This window comes from Daldinia childiae (genome assembly GCF_008694065.1).
Source record: "Daldinia childiae strain JS-1345 chromosome Unknown Scaffold10, whole genome shotgun sequence".
NCBI lineage: Eukaryota > Fungi > Ascomycota > Sordariomycetes > Xylariales > Hypoxylaceae > Daldinia > Daldinia childiae.
The window spans coordinates 473,683-495,155 of record NW_022984651.1 but is presented as its reverse complement, the minus strand read 5'-3'; the positions used below and the strand labels follow the sequence as shown (position 1 = coordinate 495,155).

Below are 21,473 nucleotides of genomic sequence, written 5' to 3'. Positions count from 1 at the left end.
TAATGATACGTTCACTTCACATGCTTTTACAATACACAAGCGAGACGAGCCATTGGAATGTACGGCTGTAATACAAAGCTTCGCCCTTGAGGGTTATATACATTACTACGCCTAAATTATCTCTTCTACCTTACTCCTATTCATTGCATTTCGACTTTTCGACTTTTCAAGGGGTATCTAACTTTTTCTCTCCTCTCCTCTCTTCATATCGTCTCTTCACACCTCACTTCAAACTCTCACTATTAAGCATGCGCACCAATATTCTCCCTCATCCCCTTCGTCCGCAAACTCAGCTTCGCACTCTCATCAAACGGCAATCCAATAGCGCTACTTCCCGAGGGTATCCCATTTCCATCCACGCTACTACTACTTTCCTCCCTACTAGTCACTCTCCCCATCAACTGCTCCCTTTGCTTCGCGCCCCCTAATGCCTCGCTATCCGCGCTTCCGGGGCGACTACCAGCTGTGCTGACACTAGCACCGTCATCTGCCGTCAGTCTTCCCCCCTTTGTCTTCATCCGTCCCGCCCATAGTCCCCGTACCCCGCCGCGTTTCCGCTCAGGCACCTCGTCGCGGCCCGCGCTGCACACGTAGAGTAGGTACTTTAGGTTCGGCAGCGTGTGTCGTATATCCACGACTTTTAACCCAGCCGCCACGCATAGGGCCTCGACGTCTTTGTTGAGTAGAAACCACGCGTAGTCGAAGCGGTATTGGGCGGTTGCGCCGCCGCGCAGGAATAACGGAAACTCGCGCTGGGAGTCGGGGAGTAACGAGATGTCATCGCGGATGCTGCTGCGGGAGCCGAAGGGGGATATTTTGTACGGTAATGGGACGGATAGGTAGAATTGCAACAGGTGTGTTAGGTGCGCTACGTACCCTAGCGCCGCGGATAGGGAGTCTTCCATCGAGGAGGATGAGGTTGGGTCGTAGTCTGTGTTAGGCAGCGCGGCGCCACATATGCTGAAGGAAAGGGGCGCACCGGAGGGGACGGGGACGATGGGGAAGATCCGGGCTAGGTCCTCGCATATACGCCGGCGTTGGCCGTGGATGCTCTCTCGCGTAGAAGATAGGAGAGCGAGAGAGGCGGGGAGTTTAGCCTGTGCATGCTTGACGTCCTCGGCAGCTCTAGCCTGCGCGGCGCGGCCTTCGCGAATAGCGGCACGACGGGCTTCAATCGAAGCTTGGAGATCTGCTTTCCGGGCTTGAGCTGCACGGAGAGTGCGGGTCTGCGAGGCCACGTATTTCGAGGCGAGTTGGGCTGCGTCTTGGGCTTGGGGAACGGCGTCTGGAGGCGAACGGTCGAGAAGCGAGTTTATCTGCGCGGTGAGGGCTTCGCGTGTAGCTAGGGCGTCTTGGATGGAATTATCGAGGTTGGAGAGTTTCATGAGCGCATTGTATGACGATGTGGGCAAGGTAGGGGCCTGTTTTGGCTCGGGGGTTTGGCTCGAGAGCTCGAAAGAGTAAAGACCATCGAGGAGTTGGAAGACGAGACAGTTTGGAGGGAAGTGGTGGTTTCGCAGGGTCCCAAGGTAGTTTAGGGAACGCAGGTCGACGTTTTCAGTCAGTAGCAAAACCCATGATTGCTGCTTCTTAGCCCATATCTTAATTATGAATTGGTGTCTCCTCGTAACGGTCGGTCCAGCTTGTAATAGGTCGAAAAAACGAAAATTAAAATTCATCGCACGCTCGCCTACTTCGCTGATATAAACAGGTTCCTCGCCATCGTGACAGTGCAGGGAGAAAAACACGTCGGCAGCTCTACTCTCGACGGTGTATTCTAACTGCTTCTGACGCGTGATAGGGCTGATATTAGCGAGAGTCGTGCTGCGTCGTCGGGAATTGGCTCGTGAGGGCAGCAAGCTCTCGGAGGAATGGGAATGGTGAAGCTGGGGGGGTCCATCGTGAAGGGCCTGAAGCTTGGTGGAAGGGAGATCGGCCTCGAGGTCGTCGGTAGCCCTGCCGTGGGGTCGGGTGAAACTCAGGTTCCGAAGGTAAATGCCTTGGAGATGGCGTAGGCGCCGGTTCTGAGGCAGCATTGTGGTTGTGCTGCTTGCTGCGTGGGCAGCGGGCGCATGAGGAAGGTCATGGGTCAGGGTTGATGGTTTGAGGGTTTGATTTGATGATGACGAATTAACAAATAAAAGCCCTGCATGATGGAGATTTAATTACGTTTAGGTACTTCGGTATTCTTGTGATAATGCATATTACATTCTTAAGTACATTTACACTATAAATGCATATATGTATACCCAAATGTATCTATCAAGGTTATTTTCCAACTAAGTCTCTGAAAGACCATATATGCATCCAAGTACAACCTTCTATATCTTGCAGATAATTCAAAAAACATAACTCGCTGTAATGAAACGTGACAATCAATCAAATCTAATAGCTGGCCAAGTCCTGGGCCTACTACCTCAAAGCCTACATACCTACTATTCAGGTTGGGCAGTTTTTATGTAGGTATTGTTACACATGAATCTGCCTAACATCATTTTCCTACTCAAGCCACGGGGCAGTGTATTTCAAATCCCGCATGAATGAACCAGACCCCCTTTCTCTTTCTGCCCATCTCGATCATCACCTCTGAACCCCTCAAACTAATAGTATTCACATTTGTTACTATATTGATCCATTCCAACAAGTTCTTACACTCGTTGATTATGGCCGAAGCACTTGGGGTTGCTGCTAGCGGTATTGCCGTTGCGCAGATTGCTATCCAGGTCGGCGGCACCGTAGTCAAACTAAAGCAACTTTGGGATGAAGTGAAAGATGTTCCCGATGACATCGCTGATCTGATGGACCAGATCGACTGTCTAGATCCCGTCCTATGGGAAGTCGAAAATGGGTTCAATAAGAGCGAACTACCGTCGATGCTCTGGGATAACTTAGCTTCCAAGTCAACCACCAGATATTGTCGCAAGGCTCTTGAGAACCTAACTGCAATGGTTGAGGAGTTGAATCTCCAAATAAATACCGCTAAAAGGGGCCGAAGAAAGATAGTAGCCATCAAGGTTCTACTCAAGAAGGACTCCATTAAGAAGCTGGAAAGACGACTTGAGAATGCTGTCCGAATGCTAACATTAGCTCAACAATCCTATCTCGTGTAAGTAGCGGATCATATAGATATATATCCTATAACGTGGCTGAATACCCTTTAGCGCCCTCACCCAGGTGCAACCTGATATCATAGTCCAGAAATTTACTACTCTTACGATCCATAAAAAGCAATACGAGCCACAAGAAACATCTGATTTCGCATCGAAGACAGAGGTGCAGACCGTTTCACCGTTGCGCCATGGGCAACAAGATACCGGCGACATATATACGAAGCCTCGCTGGGTATATAAGACAAGACTGACTCGTCCTAATAACTTTGGCAGAATTTACGTCGAATCTTTCGCGGCAGGCAGTAGAGTCCTATTTCAAGCTCCAGTGTGGTTTTCTCATCGATCATGGGAACTACATAGCATTAAGGCGAACGGAGCTTGGCAATTGAACTTGAGGTCATACAGGCTCATTCCTGAAGATAGTAAAGTTATAGCATTATCACGAAGAGGATCCCCACAGGACATTCAAAGGCTCTTTGACGCAGGGTTGGCATCTCCATACGACTACACTTATTGCGGGTGGAGTTTATTCACTGTGAGAGCTACGAAACTTTAATTGCTTCCGCCGCTAATTTTCATGATATTTGTAGTATGCTTTTTTCCAGTGTAATATCAAAGTGATAAAATATCTAATTAGCATAGGTTGTTTTATGGGTGATATATCTGGATGGTACGCCCGACAGTCGCTTCAAAGTATGTTTCTAATGGGGATTCTAACTAATATTATTTTAGGCGTTCAGCAACGGATTATTCGTTTCATTACCATCACACTAAAAATTATCTCAATTTCCCATTTGCTACACAATTTATATCGGACCCATCCCTTATTAAATATCTTCTCGAATACGACGATGATGAAAACTATCTACTTCCTACATGCAACTGTAAACTAGGTCATTATAGCGTTGAGACTTACAAGATACTGCTCCCTTATCAATGCTCATCTCATCGACGTACCCCCCTATGGTCGCGGCTCAAGCTAGCTAAACGAGTCCTCCAGACTGGAGGGGACATTGAGGTATTTAAATTAATTCTTGAGCCGGATTGGACTACTAATCGCAGAGCTATTTCTTCTTGCCCGGGCTTGCCAGTTATTACTGATCTCGCTTATGTACTGGTGGCCAAGTTGCTTAGCTGTTATACAAGCCACAAAGAGCTAGCACAAATTGAATACCCAATGTCGAGTCTTCTTGATCAGTTGACGATTATAGTCAACCTACTCAAGGACACTCCTGACATTCACGTCAGTTCATGTATAAGGGACCTTGACGCAACAGCCCTCGGACACGCGATTTCTTGGGTAGCGATTGCAGAGATTTCAAGCGTCTATTCATACCGAGCAGTATTACACATTATTTATAAGAACGTAAGGGTGTGGCTAGAGGCACTGGAGCAGGCTGGTATTGATTTGGAAGCCTATGGCCGACGTGAACACGAAATCTTTGTTGAAAGGAAATATGAGTTTTACACTGCGTACTATCGCGAAATGCGCCCCATTGGCTTCAAATTTGGCCCAAAGCCAGAAGATTGGGAATTCTATTTTTACGAGCCTATAGATGATTATTTCAGCGAGTTCTGGAAACTGATTGAGGACCCACCTATCCGTGTTCCAGGGTCTTGGGTCGATGATGATGATGATAATTAAGATGGCTACGGGTTTAGGAGTTCACCTTTTAGAGAATAGAGTATACGAATCGATACAATGGCAATCATTATTGGCAGACACCTCACTCAAGCCTTAAAATACAAGGATCGAGAAAACTTATAACCGACAAGAATATTTCCGTACTGGAATGTCTCAAGATATCTTCCATATATCAACCTAGGCTATAATAACCGACACCTATATCACGCGATTGTTTCCCTAGGCTACAAAAACTGACGGTTTCCGCACTTCAAGTCAACGATGGCTGCCGGTCTTTGCTAGTCTGTCGACTCCGCTTGCGAACCTTGGGGGGTCTTATCTCTCTGGGGTTCATCTCGGACTGGACCCGTCGCTTCAGCTTCGTACTTCTCACGGCATCTTAGTTGATTTCCTTACTTCGTCGGCTAAGTTTGATAGAAGAAGGGGTTTAAGGAGGGAAGAGGGGGTAGACATACGTTCTCCTTAGATACTCAGCCTGCTCTTCTGGGGATACCTCTTCATCCCACCCTGGAGTCTCGATTACGTTTAACAGCTCGCGGAGTTGCTCGGCGGCCGAGGAAGCTTCGGGATCCATCGACGGAATTAGGCTCGCGCTTGGAGTGTGGTATGGTACCGGGCTTAGGTGTAAGGATGATATTATTGAAGTTTTGCCACATTTCGAAACTCCGTTCGCTTTCTTGGGACACGGTGAAGGGCTCCCTGCGTCGAGATGTGATACAAGGTCTTCAGCTTTCATTCCTAGGGCGAGCCTCTCATGTCCCTGCGTGTCGCGCCGATACCTTGTTAGAGGTGATAGTCCGCCTACCGAGCCCGGTTGTGCGTGTTGTTGTATAGAGACGAGGGTATCATAGCTCAATATACTTGGACCATCCGGGTTTCCGGTCTCGGTAACATTTTCATGGTGCCTATAAGATTGCATTTGTTGAGAACTCAGGTCTGGCCTCGGGTGGCTCTGAGACAAGGCTTGAAAGGAAGGGATAGGACAAGTGTAACTACCATATAGATTAGTTGACGAGTCTCAGGCGTTACTAATTGTAAAAATACAGATCACGTCTTACAGCGCTTGTCCATCATCACTCAAGCTGATGACGGTGTCACTAGGTGAATGGTCACGGAAGCATCGCTCACTTCGTACGTCGATGTGGCTATCTCCTCCGATGCCTTCATATTCAATATCATCGAACTCGGCTACCGTCATTTTTCATAAGCGATTAATTGAAATAATTGATATATAAGAGTAGTTAGAATGAAACTAGTTATGTCGAAATATCCTAACTAAATGCGACTGTGAGCCCCCTTTTAATACTTCCAGCATAATTAACAGTATATAAGTACGAGGAGGTAATCTTCAACCCAGAATGCGGCTCGTAGACCCTCATGGTATTAGATGCTGATCAAAAAGCTTAAGCCGCGACCCAATCTCTTGGAAATAGGTGGGACATCCCCTTGTCTCGTTGCCTCTCCACGAGGACCCAGCGGTCTGGGTAGCTGGGCGGCAAGAGGAACGGCCCCGGCATATAATAGAGAAATGAACAAATACATAAGATACGGTTGGATGGGACCCATCCAGTTGGTCACGGCAGAATATCCCGGCCACATTGCATGAATATTGGTACAAGGATAAGGTTCAAATACCCAATCACATCCCTCGACGATATGCAGGCCTCGCGTTAGCGATATGAGATGCGAACCAAATAGCCGGTACTAAGACCCGATGATCTGGATTTTGTTATTGCGCTGTATGTAGTAACGACTCAATATGTAAGGTATCTACACGACATACTTCCGAGAGCTGCCGAAACCCCAGTATTCGCTGCAGATGGCGCAAAGAGCGGTGACACCATCACGACACGACGTTAGGCAAAAAAAAAAAAGAAATTATACGGCTTGCAGCGTTTTCTCCATCTCCACATCATGCAAAGATATGTGCGATTGGCAGCTCGTTCACGCATGAACTTGTTTCACCGTAAGGCTGTGTAACCAACGCTATTCGTGGCATACGGTGAATAGCCAGAGAGGTGTTGCCTTTTTCTTGCCTCGATTCTTTTTTTTTTTTCTTCTACAGCGCCAAATTTGAAATAGTGATATGTCATATTAGTTTAACTAGGGGATATTCTGTAACCAGACGAAGGTCGGGGTTACTTTAAGACCGAATACCATACTTCCAGCATAATTTCTATCTAGGTATATGCAAAGATACAATGGATAAAATAAAACACGAATAAGCCTGGCCTCCTCTCTAAATCCCGACAACTGGGTTACCATTGTCCCGTACCCACGGTCCGGGATGCATATTAACTGCAGTGCGACATTATAACTGCCGCATGCCTGCAGACAATTGCCTCGGGGTGACATGAAAAAAGGAAAGAAAAAAGGGCCAAGCTGTAACCTAATTCTAGGAGTAAGTTGCCTGATGTATTGTCGATAAATCCTACATATACGGATTTGGCAAGAAGAGCAATTCCTATTTCTCCAATAGTCACTTATACATACATACCCAAGCAAAATACTGCACTGTTACGCTTGACCGCACATCCACACGCATGCGCATGGACTCAATGCTTCATTGCCCGATGGGCCCATCGGGCAGCTTTCCGGAAATCACTTCCTCTCTCCGAGGGATAAAAATAGAAGCATGGTGCTTGTCCATATGTAGGAGTGCTCGGCATGTGCCGAGCTTATCATTGCTTACGAGTTACGGCCAAGCATCTTTGTTACGTTTAATTATCATTCCATACTATTTGGGCATCTGGATCTATCTATCGAATTTACAGGGGGAAAGGTATTAACGACTTGAATTTAATGATTTTGTTGAGTAAACTATGTAGATGTAGAATGAGGTAGAACTGCGGAAAGAGTGTAAGTTGGGGCTCGGTCCTTTTCAACTTTTGTAGTAACTATGTTTCATAGAAATTTCGTTAGTAGCTATTGCAAATGCCTAACACATAGCATATACCAAAATGCTTTTCTACCTATCGTTATTTCTAAGCTTACGAGGGACGATGCCTCCGACTAACTTTCATGAGATATAAAATTCGCCTATGCATGCGTTTCGAGGCTTTTTGTTACTCAGATTCACAAACCATACTGATAAAATGGAAAAAGTTCGGAGTTACCAGAGATTGTGATAACTTCGTATATCAGCACATACCTATCTACCTCCAATATGACATTTATTCTATATGTTTTTGGATTCATCGATACTGTATCAGCCAATACGCCAACCTAAAAGTCAGATAGTGGCCCGTCCACTGAGTTCAAGTGGCTTACTGTTATATTTATGGTGATATCAGCCATTGTAGCTTAAATAAAGCCGGATCGTCTCATGATTACTCGCACGTAACTTTGCAAAACTTAGATATGCCAGACCATTAAGCCGGCCGTTACAGTGAAATAAATTAAGTCATCACCTATGAATCCGTTCGATCCTCTTTTCTTCATAGCTTTTATACTTGAAAATGGGCCAGTCCCAGCGCCATGGCAATGTGGTTCTCTACTAGGGTTTCATGTTTATTGGTAGAGATTCTATTTGATAGTGGCTAGCAAATAGAAGTATCGTGCTTTTACTTTACATGTTCCATAGAAAGTTTCAGGCTATTTAAGAGGCACCCTTAACTCATGGTCTCAAGATATATAAGTGTGAAGATCTGCCCTTGCCTACACTTCAATTTAACAACACTCGTAGAATCCCGACTTTACTCTAACAAGACGAATTATTATTTATTGTATAATACCCCTATTCCTCCCAGAAGACCTGTTGCGACAAAACCTTCCATCATGACCCCTGAACAACTCTCAAGCTCACGCCGCGGGTTCATTCTTATAGTAATAATCGTGGTCTCGACGCTCCGCTTGCTGCGCGACCTAGACCCAATCATTCAAAAACCCGGCGATAAGTGGGGGTTTTGCTCTCTTTTTGTCATGATGTCATTCGTTTTGGTGAATTTTGATCATTCGAATACTTTGACGACAGAAGAGCAACGTGCCGCCGGGATTCCAACCGGCCCTCAAGTCGCGGGGCTTTTTAGCATCTGTGTGTATATATTCTGCAACCCCTTTGACACATCTATCGCATGGGCCCATGGTGCTCTCTGGTCGTTCTGGATTACCTATTTTGTCGCAAGATGGTAAGTAACTGAATTATTTATAACCCTTTTTTTCTTTTAATTTCCTATCCGCCACATTATTTAATATGGCGGTTTTTCGAATGTTTAACTCATAAGATATATTTCAAGGATGGTATCCCTTATCAAGATTACAATCACTGACCTTGGATCACGTAGCAAATTCCTAATAGTGAAATCACTAGACTATAGCTGGCAATACTTGCGGGCTGGAGGTAGAGTTAAACTCTGAATTTATCTAAGATATGGCAATTAGGTTCTTGGGAAGGAGGTCTTTGGACTTGGAACGCGTGCTTGTAGCTTTAGTGTACCTACGACTATAGCACTTGACATTGACACATTCATTATCGGGAAGGGGCGGGGGTTATTTGACGGGGTACAAGAAAGAGTGGCCTTCTGAATAATTTTAATAACGGCTGTCGCGGGCATTTAATTGACGTATGTCACGTATAAAACTGTGATACACCAGGTAAATAAGTTTCGAAGGTGAATGCCCGAATTTAGGAGGGTTATTATCACAAGCTCCTTTCGAAATAGGAAGATCGTCTCTGTGTGTGGCCCTTTGAAGCTTTTTATTGAATGCATCCTCTAAATATAAATAGATCTTACCAAGTCCCCACTTCCATCTTTTCTCTAAATATATATCTTTTTGCTTCCGAGTCCTCCCTTTGGATGCCGAGCCGCGGGTGAGGGTATTTAAAATGTTCAATATATTCAACTATACAATAGTAATAAACTCGGGCTATTGTGGAAGCCTGCATGGGTGGCCTCCTGTTTCCTTTTTAGAGCTGGCAGGTGCTAAAACAGTATAAACGTTTACAATACGAACGGCAGGCGGGTGGCAAACTCATGACGACAGCAGTTCTGAAAGCCACACAAGTGCCGGACAGGTGGTAGGGCTATCGTCCTTTTTGCCAAAGAGTACACTCAGGCTAGTTTGCCACCTAAATAGTTACTCTCGTGCCTTCTCATAATAATATACTCTTTGACATCTGGGATGGAATTATGGTTGGCCAGGTAATTAAACTAGCTAGCATAGTTTTTATAGCGTGATTCCTAATTACTATTCGGCTATCCACATCTTTTACACAGCGAGCCATATACCCTCATTTACTTGGATAGCTAATTTACTTACGTGGTTCAATTATAAAATCTAATACTTTCAAAGTAAATTTTCTGCCATTGAAATATTCTTTTGTGTTATTCCATCTATGAGATATCCCCAAGGAACCCGCCAACTTTAATTTTATTTTCTAGTGGAACTACAAAGCGCATTATAGGCATTGGGTTTATTCTAGGTGCTTAGGCATAATAAAATTGCCATATATTTTTACTACCTAGGTACGCTTCTATTAGGATCGGCCGAACCCGCCTATCTGCCTATCCGCCGCATGTATCATACGGTCACTACTACCCGAATATAATAGAAGCACGTACTTACCCATTCATAACAGATATTCTACACCTTCGCCAAGATGGTAAACGATGATTTCCCCCACCGTCTTGTCTAAGTCCAGAGGGTAACGTTCATGGGAACTTGCCTAAAGGAAATACCTGATAACCGCTATCAGTGGCTTGCGCGAGGCCTAACACCTTCTTGATTCGATACCAACGAAAATTTAATAAGTATAAGTTAGGAGATATCTCATACAAACTTTCTAGTAACTAGCTGTTTTGTGGGTATACTACATAGAGGCATTGACGACCACTAACGTCTAGCGTGCAGGTGGGGGCGTAGAGATAATTGCTTAGATTCTCAAATCAGATATATGATACTATATAGCACGCTTACATCTGAGGGCATGATTGGGCTTTTTTCAGCATGGCCATCGAGTCAGTTGAAAGATATTTTTAATTTAGGTAAACCTAGCAATACTCCATGCTTGATAAGCGCTAGATAAGTATTCTATAGTTCGAAGTTTCTTACCCCTTTTCACATTGTACAACTTAAAATATTACTTTTATAGCGAGAGATAACTCTTTCCAGCATTGACTTGAAACATACTTTTTTTATGCACAACATTATAATAGCGAATGGCTCTGCCGATATATTGAGAACAAACCCTATTGCATAAGTAGGTACACAGACGAATTATATTTTATTACCAGTATTAAACCGAACCTAGCTTACGCATACTTTTTATCAAGGGAGCGATTTACGGGTTTAATAGCATTGATCTCTCGTATAAACGTTCGCCCATATGCTAAACTAAGTGTGTTGAACCCCAATCTCTACCTACTACGACATACCTTTATGAACCTTATAGGCTTGTAAATACTAGTATTAGCTGCCTAAGTGACACCTTTTCCCCATTGACGCGCTGTATGGCTTTATTTCTTTGGTTATTATGTTGGGCAGTCAAGTTAAACAAGCTAATGAGAGGTTCTACGTCCAAGCAATGTTAGCCATCTCCAATATACCCTTATATCACAGAGGGGGCGCGTATATATTAGGCTCATCCTCCAAAACTATCTTCATAGGCTCGTGCGGTTAATATGCAATGTCCCTCCTATTAGCCACCAAAGTCTTTTATATTTATACTATTATCAAAGCTCATTCGTATAGTATATGTATTATACTAAACCTTGCTATTACCAACCCGTCCGTTCTCGCTAAAGAGACTGAGATAGCCCCCCGAAGTGACATATAAAGTCTTGCCCATCCATCAAATTTTCCATCTCCTATTTTCCCACTCTATCCATCAGATTTCCCCAAAGCAAATATATTCTCAACAGAAAGTCTATAACTCTACATCATACAAACATAAACAAAAACTTTACACACATTTCCCATTATACTATACCTACCACCTTGTCTTCTACAGCTCCTCTATCAAGATGTCTCAAAACAACGGAGAAACTACCCCTGGCGGTAATAGCAACAACAACGACAACAACGACAACAGTAACAATAACAACAACAGTGACAACAACGATAACAACATCATCCTCAACGAATCCGACTACAGCCCCACACCACAAAATATCACTCCGGATAGCAGGTTGGTATTGCTGCCGGTGGCTACGAGCCCTGTTCCTCCTGGTGCCGATGAAAATTTATATCGGCTGGTTGTCGAAGCTAGAAAATGTCTGCAAGACATTCTAGATTCTATAAACCACGCACTAGACTCGCTTCCGGATTCTTCTGAAGAAGATTCCTCTTCTTCAGACTCGTCTTCTTCTTCGGGTTCTTCCGTGTTTTCGGATTCCCCGTCCCCATATGATTCTTCGACTTCCTATGACTGGGATTCTTCAGAGTCTTCCGATTCCTCCTTCTCGGACGACTCAGATCCTCCGGACGATCCAGATCAACCGGACGTGTATATGCCGGGTTGCCCTTCGGATGATACGCCTTCGATTTCTTCGGGGTCTTCAACTTTTTCGACAGGCGACACTTCAGGATGTGATGAATTTTCGGACTATCAGCATCTTACGGACGATGAAACCTACGCCGACAGCACCAAAGGCGACGCTGATAACGACAGCGTCAAATGCGAGGGCGACATGTTCGACTATCCCTGGGATAAACCCATCGACGAGATAGTCGAGGACATAATAGCAAACATATCTTGTCCTTGTCCTCCCAGCTGCCAAGCCGCCTGTCCCCAGTGCCGATGCCCCCTACTGCGACGTCGACATTCTGTGCACAACTTTGGGGCCACACAAGAGCATCAACCAAGACAGCGCCGACCAACTCTCTGATCCGACAATACTAACTAACAGGAAGAGCTTGGCGGCTGGGCACCTTTTTTGGAATTACTTACGGGATATCTACTGGGTTTTGCTTGGATAATGGTCCGCGATATAAGGAGGGAGGTTGGACTATCGCGGACCCTACTGAATTAATAAGGCTGCTTTTTGTTTTCGCATGTATTTGGTGATATTATATAGTGTCTACTATGGCACAGCGTTGGAATTTGGTCATGTATTTTGGAAGGATTTTGTTTTTTGAGAAATAACAACGACAACGATGGATATACTGGTTTACGGAGTACTTAAGTTACTGCATTGATGAGGGTTGGTGGGTGGCTCAATGCTTCGACACGGATTTTTTTTGGGAGATCAGTACATTGATGAGGGCTGGTGGGTGGTTCAATGTATTGATAGGATTGGTTATTTAGACAGGATGTAGATTACGCTAATCGAACCTGTCTCAAGACAAGTTTTCCTCCTTATGTGATATGCTTGTGCTATCGTGGCTTGGATGTTATTTCCGTGGCTGTGGTGGTGTTATGACTAGTGCTCTAAATCCTGTAAGCCAGCTTAAAGTTACCACTAAAATTGCTGGGTTAGTATCTTTTAATTCTAATCGAACTATCAACTATCTCAAGCATTGGTATGACATGACCCATCCCCAACCGTCGGGCGGTCCCGCTAATGTTGCACAACCTCGAGGTTTCAAATGAGTACCTTACGTGTGTACTGATAGGAGAATAAGTCAAAGCACCCTTACTGGGGCCACCCTAGTGGGGGCTACTTCAAAATTGCGACGCGTTTGCAATGAGGTTTATATATAAATTATTATATAATTTTACCAGTATTTAATCTATTAAAAAATAAAATATATTATTTAATTCTTTATTTTTTAAAGATTTTAAAATATTTATTTTTTTAGTTTAATTGTGTTACGTTACGGTAATAAATAACGTTTTTAAAGGTATATTTTTATAATAAACATTTAAAAATTATTTTATTTTAAAATATTACTTTACAAATTGAATATTAGGTTATAAATTACGAAAAAAGTATTTAAAAAAACGTTAAAAACTATTAAAATATTAAAAAAAAAATTAATTTAATAGGTTATTACGTTAAATTATATTAATTATATACCGTTTTTATATTAATTTAAAAATATTATAAAAAGATTATTAATTTATAATTATTAGTTTAATATTTTTAATAAATATTGGTATATATAATTTTTAATTTATTATTTTAATATTAAATTAATTAAAATTTATTTAATTGATTATAAATATGTTAACGGCATTATAATTAATAATATTAATATATTTTTTAATTAATTTAAAATTTTTTATATTATTAATATTTTTATTATATATATTTATAACGTAAACGAAATAAAGATAATAAAAAAGATTAAAAATAATAGAATAATTATTAAAAAAGTTTATAAAAAATATATTATTGTTAAAAATTATGGTAATAAAATTTAAACGTTAATTATTAAATGTATTAATAATAACGGTAAATTTTTAAATTTTTTTATTATATATATAAATAAATATATATAATAATAGTAATTTTTTAACAAAGATAATATTAGATTTAAAAACTAACATTTTATTACATTTTTTAATAATTAAACTAATAATAATATTATTTTAAAATAATTTTATAAAGTTTTTTTACAAAAAATAAAACTTTTAAATTTTTAATAATGGCATTTATTAATTTTTAATAATTATAATAATTATATTATAATAAAATTCTTTTAAAAATGTTTTATAAATAAAATTTATATTATTTTTATTTTAATACATTTATTTTATATTTTATAAGTTATTAACGTGAATATATTTTCGTTAATAAAATAAAACTATTATTAAAAACTTATTAAAATATATTAGTTATATTATACCTTTATTCCTAATAAAAAGAAATTTATTATAGTTTATTAAATAATATAAAAAAAATGTTTAATTAAAAGTAATATATTAGTTAATAAAAAAATTATAAAAATTTATTTTAAAGATTATAATAAAGTTTTAAATTATTAATTTATAATTTAAAAGGCTTAAATTATTACCCCAATAATTATAAACTTAATTATTAACTTTAAAAAGTTTAATTTTATTAAAAAAATAGCCTCGATATTTTTAAAAACGCCTTTAAATTCATAAAACCTTAATATTTTAATAAAAAAATTAACCGAAATTAATATAACATTTTTTAAACCCATAATAAAACTTTTATTTAAAAAAATTAATAAAACCTTTAATAACGTTATTATAAAATTAATAATAATAAAAATTTATACCAATTATTTAAAAAAAATATTAATTTAAACAAAATTGTAAAAATAACATAAAATATTATTAAATTTTAATTTAACGTTTATAAATATTAAAATTATTATAAAAAAGAAAAAATAATTGAAAGTTTAAAAATTAAATAATACAATTATAATTAATAATTTTAACGTTAATTTTAAAAATAAAGTTTTATTAATTAAATTTATAATAAAAAATTATATTATTATTAAAATATAATAAATTATAAATTAATTAAATTTAATTTAATTAAATATTATTAATTTAAAATAAATATATTTATTTTAAAAGTTTAAAAATTTAAAATGGTTTTTATTAAAATGGTTTTAATAAAAGTGTTTTAACTTATAACACTGTTCGAATATCTTGTATCGATACCATTATATCCTTAATATTTCTACTATTTGTTAGAGCTGTAAAACCGATAGGCTAATACTAATTACCGACATATTATGCATGAAGATTTCGTATTTGCGTTACCGAGATCCGTCGGGCTAAACGTCTAGCTTCGTAAGGATAGTGACCGATTAGGTCTCAAAGCGTTTTTTTCATATTTCATACTTTAGTTTTATCGACCGTAGATCGACAAAATTGCTAGTAATCATTTTTTAGCTACATATAGTTAGGTACTTAAATATTCTGTCAGGCCGCTAGCGTCGATCCAGGATGAGAAACTTCCGCGGCAAGACAAGGCGGGATGGGACGAGACATTATGATCGATGGTATCATTGCAGTCTGCAGTCTGCAGTAATCATAACCTCATATTGTTTCAAGGAAAAATGGTGTCGCATTCGCATTCCAAAGCATGGAAGCTTGTTTTGTCTTGCCAAGCCAAATTAAAGATGCGCTTAAAATCCTACGAAATATGGATGGTTTTTTTTTTTTTTTTTTTTAGAGGTGAAAATTTATGGGCTAGAAGTTACACAGAAGCTTTCGAAGGATCCCCCACAACCCCGGAGTGATGTATTCTACATTCCGGGGTACTGTGGAGGGTACATTTAGGTACCTAGGTACCTATGTAATCACTGATCACTCGAATAGTTGCGCGAAACCCTTAAATATTTAAGCCTGCGTCAAGTGACGTATCTAGAAAGAAAGTCTCAATAGAAAATAGTAATAGAAAGTGAAATTAAACGTCATAATCTTTAGAATACCTCTTAAAGCTACGTCGATATAGGGACAACATAAACTAAAGGAATGTTTTTTAAGCTTTTTAGACGGGTCGTTAACGAACCGCTGGGTCAGAAAGTCACAGGGTCTAAGTACTGTTCCTCAATATCCTTACGTAATATATTTTGTGTAACCACCACGCGTCATCTCGTAAGAGCTACCGGATAATTCTACCAATCACATTTTTCATAGCTGTACTTACACTCAGCTGTGCTTTACCTGTACTTTATCTGTACATAGGTAGGTATACGTAAGTACCTAGAATTCTTAGCTCAGAGAAATTCGAGAAGTAAGTACATGGTCAAATACCCCAACTCATGTTTGATAAGCTTTATTAAATGCAGAACGCCTCGCGCTGCTGTGCGCATTAGCGTGGAAAGGTGAGTCTACGGGAGCAAAATCGGTATTCATTTAAGTAGAATCCTGCGAGAAAATGCAGTACAAAAACTTAAGCCACCAACCGACCACCGCCTATTTAACTTTGAGTAATGTCCCCCCTGAAACGCTTCGCATCTCGTAAATCTATTCTAGTACTATGATCTTTAAACTATGATTTTAAACCCATAATTTTAGTTTAAGCGGAAATGATCGAATAGTATTTAACATGTATTAGTTATCGCTCGCGGAACACAACTTTTACTCCCACATTTAATCCCCTTTCACTGCTCTACGCTTTTACTACCAATCACTCCTATTTCCCGATTTCTCTCATACCTTGATCTATGTCGTACTACCCTACTATTCTACCATGGAGAAACCAAACAACCTCGACATAATATCTGGGCTGTCGGACGGAGAGGGCAGTGAAGCACCTCCCAGCTATAGTGAAGGATATGGTGGAACGACCCCCGTCCATGTTCCAACGTCGCCAACTGAAGAGTTAAATGCTACTTTCGACCATGTTATGAATTTTACCCCTGATCCCATCGAGATATCGTCTTGGAATTCTAATATAACACCCGATACTTGTCTTGTACACCTCAGGCTACTTGCTGCCTTCCAGAGTTTAAAGGAGGATGTCGGCTATACAGATGGCATTTGGGGTCTCTTCGATAGTAGTTGTCTCTTACAGCAGGATAAGAGGTCTAAAGCTGTCGAAAATGGACAGAAGCTCGAAGAAGAGGCAATGAAGCGTTTAGCTAGCCTTCGAGAGAAGCGATGGGCACTTTTTGTAGCAAGGGCCGTGGACCGATACGAAACCTGGTGGGCTAGCCTTTCTAAGAAACACCTAACAGAGAGAAATATGCAAGGCCACTACGGAGAAGAGTCCGCCTCTACAATATATGGTGCGTTTACGACCAAAGGGATACCCCTCCATTGGGCTGAACACATACTTCCGCCTTTAGGTACGTCAAATCTATAATGAGTGTACATAAGATCATCACTAATTCGAGCAGATGTTCTAATGGTCTGGCATGCTCACATGCTCAACCCTAGAGCATATCTTGAGGACTCTATACTATACTGCCTAAATGGTTTGTGGACGGCTGGCATGCCATGGCAGCTCATTAATAATGCGATTGATACCAACTTCAACTATAACGTCTCGCCCGAATGCAAGGAAGCATGGGAACATCTTATAGGTCGGAAGTGGGACAATGCTGATGACCCAATGGTTAAAGTACTCAAATGTCCTAGTTGCGCCAAGACCATTAGGATACCATGGACAACATGCGAACTACCCGAAGGATATACTAGTAAAGACACTGATCTTCTTGGAGAGGGTTATGGAGATGGAAACTTTAAACACGTGTGTCCCAAATGCGGAAGAACCATCACGAGAGGGTTTCTCGAGGCAGCCAAATTTGTCAAAGACTCACAGAGGCTCCTCTCCCATGGTCGCCCAATGCCCGGTACGATATTGGAAAACGATACGGGACTACCACTAGAGGCTCGCGATGCCCGCCAACAGGAGCGGACATTCCCAAACAGGATCATCAAATTCCGCCTTCGCAGCGAGCTATTGCTATTAATTAACCCTCATAGAAACCCGGCACCAACGATGGACGATATCCGCGTCCTCATTGAGCGCACGTTAAGCAATAATAGTGCTATCAAGCAAATAGAGGGTGTTACGGGACGTGACTTGGCCAAACGCTACCGTCTGGGCATAAAGGCCAAAGCACACACTCGAAAAGTAATGTCGCGATACTGGGGGAACTCTTCCCCGTTCGCTCTTGATCTTGGTGGCGCCGTTCTCCGCCAGGGCATATTTGTAGAAAAGATGAACAAGGTATGTCCGTGATATTTTGAAGGTTGAATTTTTTATGTGAAGTCGTAGGCTTACACTACCTATAGATTGACTGGCTCCACAGTCCAGCGGCTCGGGACACAATGTCACGATTACTTAAGAAATACAAACGCTTTGTAGATATCATGGCCCTGCATCCTTCACGAACTGCCGTTCCAACCCTCGACGTCGACTTGGCATGGCACACGCATCAGCTCAGCCCTTATATATATACTAGGTATATGTACACGAAGACCCACGGTCTAGTTGATCACGACGACAAGATTGACGAGGACAAGCTATCCTCAGCTTTCGAGTGGACGAGCAAGGAATATCAGGAAACCTACGGTGAGGTCTACTCGGAGTGCACATGCTGGTACTGTGAGTCGATTCGTGCTTCGCATGTGTCCTCCCTCGGCAGCAAACTCCGCATATCGAAGAACGAGAAGGGTACGTCCATCCTTCTCCTTACTAAAGGCTAACATAATTACAATTCACACAACGTTAGAAATTGGGTTTTAAGCTAACTTCCACCATAGTCTCTGAAACTTTCCATAAATCTGGCAAAGCCGCGCTCTGTCCCCCTGACAGCAGCGCACACATTTCGGCACACAACGCCGTCAAATTCACCGACGTAAACGCTAGTCGCGAAGTCGTGCACCGCCGCTTACACGAGGCGCACCAGCAGCACCTCAACCGCAACTACGAGCGCGCGCAGAAGCGTGCCCAGAGAAAGGGTCGCGAGCTCCCGCCCCGAGAAGAGTATTACAATTCCTACTGGGGATACCCCTATATGATGTACGGCCCGTACCTTTATCCCATGTACTTCACCGCCGGGTACTACCCTACCGGTGCCCCTGGCGAGGCTACTGTCGGTCAGGGCGCTCAAGGAGGGTGTGTGGCGGGAGCTTGTGGACAAGGAGGTGGTGGGTGTGGTGGAAGTGGAGGGTGTGGAAATGGCGGTGGTGTGAGTTTTAACCTTCCTAGTTCATTCTCCCTCTGCTACTGAGATTTATGACCGAATACTAACACCACGCTTCTCTAGTGCGGCTCCTCTGGTTCGGCCTGTGGTGGCTTCGGCGGTAGCTGTGGTGGAGGTGGAGGTGGCTGTGGCGGAGGAGGTGGCGGCGGCGGCTGTGGTGGTGGAGGTGGAGGTGGATGTTAGAGTTTTGCCTCATATATATTTCTCTATTATGGATTGGAGGATAGTGTATTAAGTGGCAAATTGGAGTTAAGTGATAGGTGTCTTAGCCATGGAGCATGTTTGAGATACCTAGGATATATATGGATTGCATGAATTATTAGGCTAGGAGAAGAGCGATAGCGATATTTGTTTGATTTGGCAAATTAGCCTTATGTTACGAGTCAAGATAAATATACATTTTTTTCCTTGTAATTGTGCGTCTTGTTGGCTCGTCGGTTCTTATGTTTTACCTCTCGTCGGGGTTGAATAGGGGTAATAGGGGTACTTTGTTTATGTAAGCATATATTAGGGTTGGTGGTATACGACGCAACACCACCCACTATAAATGCTATGACTAGCGGTGATAAGGTCAGGCTGAATCAGCCAGTGCCCATAGCGAAGTTTTTGTTATCCGGGCTTTGCTTTTCGTACTACATCTACAACTTTGCAATGGCTACGAGGCATTATAAGCTAACCAATCTTGAGTTGTCAGTAGTTTCATCATTAACATATCGCCGTCGACGCCATGTCTTTATTCGCAATTTTTAGCTTCGCTAGTAGTGTATTTGTGAAAACATAGCTATAGAGATGAGATAGAATTCAGCCATATTATGAAACACGCGGATCCCGTCCGTAGCGGGCTACAAGTGACAAGTGTCCTAAACTATTAGACCAAGTATCATGCAACATAAACAACATCTTAGAGGTTATTAATACTAAGGGATACTAACCATACGTTAAATATACCTATGTCATAGTAATTAGACTAGCATCAGCCTATCGCTACTTAATTCTGTAGCACTGTTACAGCAGGTTTTAGAACAACCAGGGAAGGGGATATATGTCTCAATAACAACCCAATACACCACGTACGACCATAGGATTTGGAAAATTCGGGATCCCGTCCGCTCTCCCCTAGACAAGCCAAATACCGCCGGACTAGTAGTTGGGTCGGTGACGACCAGCGAATCCCTGGTGTTGTACGTTTTTATTTATATTTTTGCTTGTTGCTTTTTCCTTTTTCCTTCCGTATTCCATTTACTATGAATGCGGGAAAGTATATACCCCTTCATGTTAGAAAATTTATCCTATATACCTAAGTAGATAGAGGTAGGTACTCGATCAGTAGTGACTACGCCTCGGGTCAGGGGTAAAGCCCGAAGACACCGTGAGGTCTACTATATGGAAGCTGTTGTTTTGCTGCTAATGCACTATCTATCTAATAAGGTTCTTAGGCGGAAAGATGCTCTAAAAGAGATATCTCCGTGTGATGTATGCATATTTTGGAAGATAAAATCGTCTAACACAGGTGTTGTGCTAGTCAGGGGTAAGATAGCAAGTGGGGACATCATTTATCGCCCCTTATAGATCAGAATTTTATGGATCAATACAAAGCGCCGTGGTCTCAAAATTAGAACCAAGGCTAAACAAAGAACGCTTACCGGTCACGAATATGAGACAATTGCTGACGAGACATCCGACGAGTCTATAACGTGACATTCCAGGAGACGAAGCTCCAGTCCGCCGGGCAAGATATTTTATATAACCTAGGTAACAATCATATTTAACCTATGAATTACACCAAAGCTAGACTTTGAGGAGAAAGCAGCCGAATAACTGATCAATGCTACAGGCTTACGACTATATTACTAGTGCGCCGTAGCTGAAGGCTGACACAGCCTCGCCGGGAGTTATAAGTCGAGAATATAGAGGCCTCGTAAACCCAGGATAATCACCTCATTGCCATTAAAATGATCTAACCCCAGTTCTTAGAATCCTAGCCCGAACGGCCCATCAGCATCGTAGGCCCCAAGGATGTCAGAGTTTGCCCCTTTTCAGCAAGATAGGCTCCTATCAACCGTGCGTTGTGAGGTGGGTGGAATAATGGCCGTGTATTAGGAACTAAGAAGATATCAATTAACTATCTCAAAATATTTTGGTATGATTTGATAGTGTAAGTGCTTTGAAGCCTGTATTTCAAATAGGTGGTATCT

General features: G+C 41.5%; 3 protein-coding genes across 4 annotated transcripts; 2 read left to right on the top strand and 1 right to left on the bottom strand.

Annotated features, from left to right (window-relative positions):
- Positions 1–242: 242 nt before the first annotated feature.
- Positions 243–2,036, bottom strand: GL218_07877 (UV radiation resistance-associated gene protein; the record flags this gene model as incomplete). Its single annotated transcript, XM_033584654.1, has 1 exon — positions 243–2,036. One exon carries the CDS (start codon positions 2,034–2,036, stop codon positions 243–245), a length of 1,794 nt encoding a protein of 597 aa, XP_033441238.1.
- Positions 2,037–2,663: 627 nt separating this feature from the next.
- Positions 2,664–4,755, top strand: GL218_07876 (uncharacterized protein; the record flags this gene model as incomplete). Of its 2 annotated transcripts, none has more annotated exons than XM_033584653.1 (3): positions 2,664–3,106; positions 3,162–3,342; positions 4,474–4,755. In XM_033584653.1, the coding sequence occupies 3 exons, from the start codon at positions 2,664–2,666 to the stop codon at positions 4,753–4,755; spliced, it is 906 nt and encodes a 301-aa protein (XP_033441236.1). The 2 variants fall into 2 exon arrangements, with proteins under 2 accessions (XP_033441236.1, XP_033441237.1); XM_033584652.1 differs by having other exon boundaries at positions 3,162–3,645.
- Positions 4,756–16,814: 12,059 nt separating this feature from the next.
- On the top strand, positions 16,815–19,305 carry GL218_07875 (uncharacterized protein; the record flags this gene model as incomplete). The annotated part of the gene is made up of 4 exons (XM_033584651.1): positions 16,815–17,412; positions 17,464–18,299; positions 18,365–18,746; positions 18,836–19,305. 4 exons carry the CDS (start codon positions 16,815–16,817, stop codon positions 19,303–19,305), a joined length of 2,286 nt encoding a protein of 761 aa, XP_033441352.1.
- Between the last annotated feature and the right edge of the window lie 2,168 nt (positions 19,306–21,473).